The sequence below is a fragment of the Leucoraja erinacea genome, chromosome 2, assembly GCF_028641065.1.
Source record: "Leucoraja erinacea ecotype New England chromosome 2, Leri_hhj_1, whole genome shotgun sequence".
NCBI classification, from domain to species: Eukaryota; Metazoa; Chordata; class Chondrichthyes; order Rajiformes; family Rajidae; genus Leucoraja; species Leucoraja erinaceus.
The window spans coordinates 31220301-31230076 of record NC_073378.1 but is presented as its reverse complement, the minus strand read 5'-3'; the positions used below and the strand labels follow the sequence as shown (position 1 = coordinate 31230076).

General features: G+C 48.4%; 1 protein-coding gene across 1 annotated transcript; it reads left to right on the top strand.

Moving 5' to 3' along the window:
• Positions 1-1890: 1890 nt before the first annotated feature.
• Positions 1891-9716, top strand: LOC129708461 (armadillo-like helical domain-containing protein 2). The gene is made up of 2 exons (XM_055654259.1): positions 1891-3788; positions 9122-9716. Exons 1-2 carry the CDS (start codon positions 3584-3586, stop codon positions 9541-9543), a joined length of 627 nt encoding a protein of 208 aa, XP_055510234.1. The 5' UTR covers positions 1891-3583; the 3' UTR covers positions 9544-9716.
• Positions 9717-9776: the final 60 nt, after the last annotated feature.

Here is a 9776-nt window from a genome sequence, read left to right as displayed (position 1 = left end):
CCGCTCACTTTCGCCCTGCAGAAGGTTTCCGACCCCTGGTCCGCACGTCAGCAGCGGCAGTTGGCTTACATCTCCGAATACACCACAGCCATCCGCTACATCAAGGGGAAAGAGAACCGGGTGGCCGACGCATTGTCCCGCCCTGCTATAAATGCCGTGTTCGAGGTGGCGCCCAGATTGGACTATTCTGCTCTGGCGGCGGCACAGCTCACGGACGACGAGGTGCCCACCTACCGGACTGCCATCTCCGGCCTCCGTCTTGAGGATGTCCCTCTCGGTCCTGGGGGTGTGACAATCCTGTGCGATGTGTCGTCCGGTCAGCCGCGCCCCATCGTCCCTGCCACCTGGCGCCGGAGAGTGTTCGAGGTCATCCACGGACTGGCTCACCCATCAATCCGGGCGACAACGGCACTGGTGGCAGCTCGCTTCATGTGGCACGGTCTGCGCAAGCAGGTTGCCCATTGGGCTCGCACCTGCATCCCGTGCCAGACGGCAAAAATCCAGCGCCATGTCCGCGCACCTCTCCAGGAGTTCGGTCTACCTCACCGGCGGTTCGACCATCTCCACGTGGACATTGTGGGGTTCCACCGTCCCGGGGCATCCACCCCCCTTGGACCATCACCCACCTTTTGACCATGCATCACCGTCACGGGGCATCACCCACCTTTGACCATGGTGGACCGCTTCACGCGGTGGCCGGAGGCCATTCCGTTGGCTGACACCTCATCGGCTACGTGTGCTCGTGCGTTGTCCGCGCACTGGATTGCTCGCTTCGGGGTGCCGGCGCACATCTCCTCCGACCGGGGGCCACAGTTCACCTCCGAGCTGTGGTCAGCCATGGCTCGCTTGCTGGGGGTGCAGCTGCACCACACCACGGCTTACCACCCGCAGGCTAACGGTCTGGTGGAGAGGTTCCACCGGCAGCTGAAGGCGGCATTGAAGGCACGACTCACCGGCCCGGACTGGATGGACGAGTTGCCGTGGGTCATGCTGGGCATCCGGACCGCTCCCAAAGAGGACTTGGCCTCATCATCGGCGGAGCTGGTGTACGGGTCGACACTCACAGTGCCCGGGGAGTTCGTGCCGTCGGCGCCGGAGCAGCAGGAAACGCCCTCCTCCACCCTTCAACGCCTTCGCGAGCGAGTTGGCAGGCTCGCACCCGTCCCGACGTCCCGCCATGGGACATTTCGCCCACACGTGCCAATGGCCCTCACGGACTGCCCATACGTCTTCCTGCGCCGTGATGCCCACCGGACGCCACTCCAGAGGCCGTACGAGGGCCCGTTCCGGGTGCTGGAACACGGGCAGTCGACTTTTGTCCTGGACATGGGGGGCCGGCCGGAGGCCGTGTCGATTGACCGTTTAAAGCCGGCGCACCTGGACATTGACCAGCCGGTGCTGGTTGCTCAACCTCGGCCCCGAGGGCGCCCCCCCTCACAACTCCCTCCACCTGTCACTCCACCTGTCCTCCCGCCGGTCCCTCCCTCCCTCGACCTGTCCCTCCACCTACGCCCCCGCAAGCCCCGGGATCTGCTGACTTCCGCACGCGGGCCGGCCGGGTCGTGCGCCCGCCGGTGCGTTTTGTGCCTCTGGTTCTGGGGGGGGGTCCTGTGGCGGCTCCTAAGGGTCGTCCCATTATACTGCCGAACCCCTCGGCACAGGAGTGGTGCAGTCCGGAGGCGGTCCTTAGCCGGAGGGTATAAAAGGCAGGGTTTGGGTGCCATCTTTTCCTGGTTTCGTCTTCCCCTGAACCGGGAGGAATTAAAGTAAAGTGCTTCTCAAACTTCAGACTACTTGCCTCATTTTGAGACCCACGCACTACAGCAGCGTCATTAATACTTGTTCAAAACACAATTACATTTACTGAGGAACGTGGATCGATGCATTGATGACACGTTGTATATCTATTTGTTAACTAATGGCTGTTAACAAGTGCTACAGTAGTAGTTAACAAATCGTTTGTGTCTGATGGCCATGCAGCGGTTGTTATCTATATTCGTTTTGTAAAAAAATCTGTATGGCAAATGTTTTTTGTTAAATCTTTATTTAACAAAGCAAACTTGTATTTTCGTACGAAATACAGAAAATTAACGCGGCCCCCCCTTAGGAAAACCGTTATCACCCAGAGAGTTGTGAATTTGTGGAATTCCCTGCCACAGAGGGCAGTGGAGGCCAAATCACTGAATGGTTTTAAGAGAGAGTTAGATAGAGCTATAGCGGCTAGTGGAATCAAGGGATATGGGGAGAAGGCAGGCACGGGTTACTGATTGTGGACGATCAGCCATGATCACAATGAATGCCGGTGCTGGCTTGAAGGGCCGAATGGCCTCCTCCTGCACCTATTTTCTATGGTTCTGTATCTGGTTCATTGGACAACACTAAATCCAGAATTGCCTTTTCTCTGGTCGGCTCCATTACAAGCTGCTTTAAGAATCCATCTCGGAGACACTCTACATACTCTCTTTCTTGGGGTCATGAAAACCAACCTGATTTTCCCAGTCTACCTGCATATTGAAATCCCCCATCGCCACAGTGGCATTACCTTTGTTACATGCCAGTTTTAACTCCAACTGCAACTGATCCAGGTGTTCTCCTCATTTCCCCTTAATTGATAATATATATTAAAATCCTGTTAATAAACTTAAATGCATTGATATGATTGGTTTGCTGCAAAGGAATTGTAAATAGTGTAAATAATGTTGCAAGACCGTTACCTTGCTGTTTGTTGATTCACCAAAGTGTTAAGCCCTGGCAGGATAGTTTTGAATTCCAGGGTAAATGTTGCATTATTCAGTTAGTTAGCTTCCTTCCAGAAGCCTCTCCAAGAAACAATGTATGGGAGACTCTGTAATTGGTTTGGGGAACTGTCTATAATGTATTGATGTAATTAATATGTTTGATTGGACTGTAAAGAGACCACCCCCATGTAGTTTGGCCCCTCAAGGTTTGTGGACCTATAAAAGGTGGCTCCATCTTAGGTCGAGGTTAATCTTCCGGAAGTGCGCTTGGGACTGCATGACCTTTTGGAGTGTTTCTGCTTGCACAAGGCTGAAGTGTTTGGCCAGGCAGAGACAAGGATCGAACCCGCAGTGGTTTAGGTATCGTATATGGGAATTTGCTGTTCAATCTAAAAATAAAGTTTAGTTGTTCCAGTGCTTGACTCAGTGGTTTTTGACTGAACGAGACTGAGGGGATAATCTTGAGAAGAGCGTATTTACAGGAGAACGTACAAACTCCGTACAGACAAGCCCCACCCGTAGTTGAGCCTGGGCCTCTGGCGCTATGAGGCAGTAGTTTGATCACTGAACCACTGTGCGCACTCTGTACTGTTCTACGTTCAATGCTCTATGTTCAAGTACAATGAAAATGGTGGTTTAAGATACCACATCATTCTTACAGCGGAATTTGATGACAGCACAAAGAGAGGCATCACAGTTGTTCTTTGTTGGTCCTCTGCACCATATTCTTCTAGAATTAAATTCCATCGGGACAGTCAAAGGCAATCTGCTGTTCAGAGCTGATACGTCCGTGAATCCCACTCTGTTGATTTCTTTAACGGTTACTGTAAGGGCAACGACATAAAATGTTCAAATGTTTGGACCTATTTCGTCGAAGCAAGACCAGCCACGAATTCTTCCACAACCCAGAAGAAGATATTGACTACAAAATGAGAGACAATGTTTATACCAAACAGATTAAGGATTACGGAGAGGCGTTGCAGAATACTCATCTTCCATTGTATAACAGGCTGCAGGCAGCGGTTTCATTGGGCATAATAAGTTATACAGGTTTGTCAACTTACTATCCTTCAGTTTAGTCTCGTTTGAGAGATGCTGCACTGACACAGGCCCTTCAGCCCAGCTTGTCCATGTTGGTCAACATGCCTGTTCGGATGGGTACCCGGTCCCACCGACCGGCAAGCCTTCGGGCGGGTTGCTGATCAATGGTTACGGGGAGAAGGCAGGAGAATGGGGTTATGCGGGAGAGATGGATCAGCCATGATTGAATGGCCTAATACTGCTCCTATCACTTGTGAACCTGTAGAGTTGCTGCCTTACAGCGCCAGAGACCCGGGTTCGATCCCGACGACGGTGAAACATGGTTGCAGGAGGGCTGTGATTGGAAACTAAATATTCACAATTGGAAACTAAATATTCCAGGATTTCGTTGCTTCAGGTGTGATAGAATTGGAGGGGCAAGAGGTGGAGGTATTGCATTGCTTATCAGGGAAGATATTACAGCAGTGCTTTGGCAGGATAGATTAGAGGGCTCGTCTAGGGAGGCTATTTGGGTGGAACTGAGAAATGGGAAAGGGGTAGCAACACTTATAGGGGTGTATTATAGACCGCCAAATGGGGAGCGAGAATTGGAAGAGCAAATATGTAAGGAGATTGCAGATATTAGTAGTAAGCACAAGGTAGTGATTGTGGGAGATTTCAATTTTCCACACATAGACTGGGAAACACATTCTGTAAATGGGCTGGATGGGTTGGAGTTTGTAAAATGTGTGCAGGATAGTTTTTTGCAGCAATACATAGAAGTACCTACTAGAGAAGGGGCGGTGCTGGACCTCCTGTTAGGAAACGAGATGGGTCAGGTGGCAGAGGTATGCGTTGGGGAACAGTTCGGGACCAGTGATCACAATACCATTAGTTTCAATATAATTATGGAGAGGGTCAGAACTGGACCTAGGGTTGAGATTTTTGATTGGAAAAAGGCTAACTTTGAGGAGATGCAAAAGGATTTAAAAGGAGTAAATTGGGACAGTTTGTTTTATGGGAAAGATGTGGAAGAGAAATGGAGGAAATTTAAAGGTGAAATTTTAAGAGTACAGAATCTTTATGTCCCTGTTCGGTTGAAAGGGAATAGTAAAAATTGGAAAGAGCCATGGTTTTCAAGGGAAATTGGACACTTGGTTCAGAAAAAGAGAGAGATCTACAATAATTATAGGCAGCATGGAGTAAATGAGGTGCTTGAGGAGTATAAAGAATGTAAAAAGAATCTTAAGAAAGAAATTAGAAAAGCTAAAAGAAGAAATGAGGTTGCTTTGGCAAGTAAGGTGAAAGTAAATCCAAAGGGTTTCTACAGCTATATTAATAGCAAAAGGATTCTGGAGTAGTTCCTGAGGATTGGCGGGTAGCAAACGTAACCCCACTTTTTAAGAAGGGAGGGAGAGAGAAAACGGGGAATTACAGACCAGTTAGTCTAACATCGGTAGTGGGGAAACTGCTAGAGTCAGTTATTAAAGATGGGATAGCAGCACATTTGGAAAGTGGTGAAATCATTGGACAAAGTCAGCATGGATTTACGAAAGGTAAATCATGTCTGACGAATTTTATAGAATTTTTCGAGGATGTAACTAGTAGCGTGGATAGGGGAGAACCAGTGGATGTGGTGTATCTGGACATCCAGAAGGCTTTTGACAAGGTCCCACATAAGAGATTAGTATACAAACTTAAAGCACACGGCATTGGGGGTTCAGTATTGATGTGGATAGAGAACTGGCTGGCAAACAGGAAGCAAAGAGTAGGAGTAAACGGGTCCTTTTCACAATGGCAGGCAGTGACTAGTGGGGTACCGCAAGGCTCAGTGCTGGGACCCCAGCTATTTACAATATATATTAATGATCTGGATGAGGGAATTGAAGGCAATATCTCCAAGTTTGCGGATGACACTAAGCTGGGGGGCAGTGTTGGCTGTGAGGAGGATGCTAGGAGACTGCAAGGTGACTTGGATAGGCTGGGTGAGTGGGCAAATGTTTGGCAGATGCAGTATAATGTGGATAAATGTGAGGTTATCCATTTTGGTGGCAAAAACGGGAAAGCAGACTATTATCTAAATGGTGGCCGATTGGGAAAGGGGGAGATGCAGCGAGACCTGGGTGTCATGGTACACCAGTCATTGTAGGTACGCATGCAGGTGCAGCAGGCAGTAAAGAAAGCAAATGGTATGTTAGCTTTCATTGCAAAAGGATTTGAGTATAGGAGCAGGGAGGTTCTACTGCAGTTGTGCATGGTCTTGGTGAGACCACACCTGGAGTATTACGTACAGTTTTGGTCTCCAAATCTGAGGAAGGACATTATTGCCATAGAGGGAGTGCAGAGAAGGTTCATCAGACTGATTCCTGGGATGTCAGGACTGTCTTATGAAGAAAGACTGGATAGACTTGGTTTATAGTCTCTAGAATTTAGGAGATTGAGAGGGGATCTTATAGAAACTTACAAAATTCTTAAGGTGTTGGACAGGCTAGATGCAGGATGATTGTTCCCGATGTTGGGGAAGTCCAGGACAAGGGGTCACAGCTTAAGGATAAAGGGGAAATCCTTTAAAACCGAGATGAGAAGAACTTTTTTCACACAGAGAGTGGTGAATCTCTGGAACTCTCTGCCACAGAGGGTAGTTGAGGCCAGTTCATTGGCTATATTTAAGAGGGAGTTAGATGTGGCCCTTGTGGCTAAGGGGATCAGGGGGTATGGAGAGAAGGCAGGTACGGGATACTGAGTTGGATGATCAGCCATGATCATATTGAATGGCGGTGCAGGCTCGAAGGGCTGAATGGCCTACTCCTGCACCTAATTTCTATGTTTCTATAACGAGGGATAAAGTTGGTCCATTAGAGAGTCAGAGTGGACAGCTATCTGCAGAGCCAAAAGAGATGGGGGAGATATTGAACAATTTCTTTGCTTCGGTATTCACCAAGGAGAAGGATATTGAATTATGTGAGGTATGGGAAACAAGTAGAGTAGCTATGGAAACTATGAGGATCAAAGAAGAGGAAGTACTGACACTTTTGAGAAATATAAAAGTGGATAAGTCTCCAGGTCCGGACAGGATATTCCCTAGGACATTGAGGGAAGTTAGTGTAGAAATAGCAGGGGCTATGACAGAAATATTTCAAATGTCATTAGAAACGGGAATATTACCGGAGGATTGGCGTACTGCGCATGTTGTTCCATTGTTTAAAAAGGGGTCTAAGTGTAAACCTAGCAATTATAGACCTGTTAGTTTGACGTCAGTTGTGGGCAAATTAATGGAAAGGATACTTAGAGATAATATATATAAGCATCTGGATAAACAGAGTCTGATTAGTAACAGTCAACATGGATTTGTGCCTGGAAGGTCATGTTTGACTAATCTTCTTGAATTTTTTGAAGAGGTTACTCGGGAAATGGATGAGGGTAAAGCAGTGGATGTTGTATATATGGACTTCAGTAAGGCCTTTGACAAGGTTCCTCACGGAAGGTTGGTTAAGAAGGTTCAATGGTTGGGTATTAATGGTGGAGTAGCAAGATGGATTCAACAGTGGTTGAATGTGAGATGCCAGAGAGTAATGGTGGATGGTTGTTTGTCAAGAGAGAGTCAAGAGTCGATTTAATTGTCATTTGGACCCCTGGGGGTCCAAACGAAATGCCGTTTCTGCAGCCATACATTACACACAAATAGACCCCAGACACAACATAATTACATTTAACATAAGCATCCATCACATAACTGTGATGGAAGGCCAAAAAAACTTATCTCTCCACTGCAGGCTCCCCCCCCCCCCCCCCCCCGATGTCACAGTCAAAGTCAAAGCCCCCGGCTGGCGATGGCGATTGTCCCGCGGCCATTGAAGCCAGGCCGGGTGGTGCGAGGTCGCACACCGGGTCTTGATGTTGGAGCCCCCGGTGTGCGCTCGCAAAGTCCCGCAGCCGTTCCAGCCGCGCGGGGCAATGGTGTTAGGCCCCGCTCCAGGAGCTCTTCGACCCCGCAACACGGGCGGGAGAATTCGCCGTTGCAGCAGCCCGAAAAGCAGTCTCCCTCCAGGGAGCCGCGCGGGGTCGTCCGAGCCGTCCGCAGACCCGCAGTAGCAGCCTCCGACTCAGCAGCAGCATCGGCAGGTTGGAGGCCAGTGACTAGTGGGGTACCACAGGGATCTGTGTTGGGTCCACTGTTGTTTGTCATGTACATCAATGATCTGGATGATGGTGTGGTAAATTGGATTAGTAAGTATGCAGATGATACTAAAATAGGTGGGGTTGTGGATAATGAAGTAGATTTTCAAAGTCTACAGAGAGATTTATGCCAGTTGGAAGAGTGGGCTGAAAGATGGCAGATGGAGTTTAATGCTGATAAGTGTGAGGTGCTACATCTTGGCAGGACAAATCAAAATAGGACGTACATGGTAAATGGTAGGGAATTGAAGAATGCAGGTGAACAGAGGGATCTAGGAATAACTGTGCATAGTTCCCTGAAAGTGGAATCTCATGTAGATGGGGTGGTAAAGAAAGCTTTTGGTGTGCTGGCCTTTATAAATCAGAGCATTGAGTATAGAAGTTGGGATGTAATGTTAAAATTGTACAAGGCATTGGTGAGGCCAATTTTGGAGTATGGTGTACAATTTTGGTCGCCTAATTATAGGAAGGATGTCAACAAAATAGAGAGAGTACAGAGGAGATTTACTAGAATGTTGCCTGGGTTTCAGCAACTAAGTTACGGAGAAAGGTTGAACAAGTTAGGGCTTTAATCTTTGGAGCACAGAAGGTGCACAGAAGGGGGACTTGATAGAGGTCTTTAAAATGATGAGAGGGATAGACAGAGTTGACGTGGATAAGCTTTTCCCACTGAGAGTAGGGCAGATTCAAACAAGGGGACATGACTTGAGAATTAAGGGACAGAAGTTTAGGGGTAACATGAGGGGGAACTTCTTTACTCAGAGAGTGGTGGCTGTGTGGAATGAGCTTCCAGTGAAGGTGGTGGAGGCTGGTTTGTTTTTATCATTTAAAAATAAATTGAATAGTTATATGGACGGGAAAGGAATGGAGGGTTATGGTCTGAACGCAGGTGTATGGGGCTAGGGGAGAATACGTGTTTGGCACGGACTAGAACGGTCGAGATGGCCTGTTTACGTGCTGTAATTGTTATATGGTTATATGGTTATATGGGTGCTGCCTGTACGGAGTTTGTATGTTCTCCCCGTGACTTGCGTGGGATTTCTCCGAGATCTTCGGTTTACTCCCACACTCCAAACACGTACGGGTTTTTTCGGTTACCTTGCCTTGCCTGATGGGAGAGTGGAGAAGAGGAGTGACCAGGGCGAGACTAGTCCTGTTAGATGACGTTGGTGTCTCCTTTCCAACAGGTGGGCCGGAAGCTGCCAACTGTGTGCAGGCCTACATCGAGCCTCTCCTGCGCTACCTGAACCAGACCATTTACACGGAGGAGGACCAGATCACAGTGCTCCAGAGCTTGGCGGGGATCTGCTACAACAACACCGCCAACCAGAGTACCGTGGTGGACCAGCAGATCCTGACCACTCTGGTGTCCATGATCAACAGTAGGAACAGCAATGTCATGTCCATCAAGGTCAAGTTCTGGGCCTGCTACCTGCTCCACGTCTTGTGCTGCAACAACATTCCCATAATCCGGCGCCTGAATAAGGCCAAGTATCTGCACCCCAGTCTCATACATTTATCCGAGCTCTCTTGGATTGGTTGGCCAGACAATTATGCCCAAGTGCTGATCTACATTCTAGGGTTTGAGAAGCAAAGCCAAGCTTTGTAGCGACATTTCAAAATGTCCATTAAAGTCACTTAATACTTCAATCTTCTGATTATTTTCAAGGAACACAATGTTTTAACTTAAATAAAATCACCGTTTTGTTGGGAACAACTGTGTCTTCTTCCGGTGTAAGGCCATCAACACACATTTATTGGGACACATCACAGTTTGGTTTGGGAACAGCTCCATCCAGGATCGTAGAGTTGTGGACGCAGTCCAGACCATCGCACAAACCC

Excerpts from the sequence above, each read along its gene's own strand:
- LOC129708461 (XM_055654259.1), top strand. The coding sequence starts at position 3,584 with ATGTTCAAATGTTTGGACCTATTTCGTCGAAGCAAGACCAGCCACGAA. Across the intron at positions 3,789-9,121 it reads GGGCATAATAAGTTATACAG|GTGGGCCGGAAGCTGCCAAC; the intron begins GTTTGTCAACTT and ends CCTTTCCAACAG.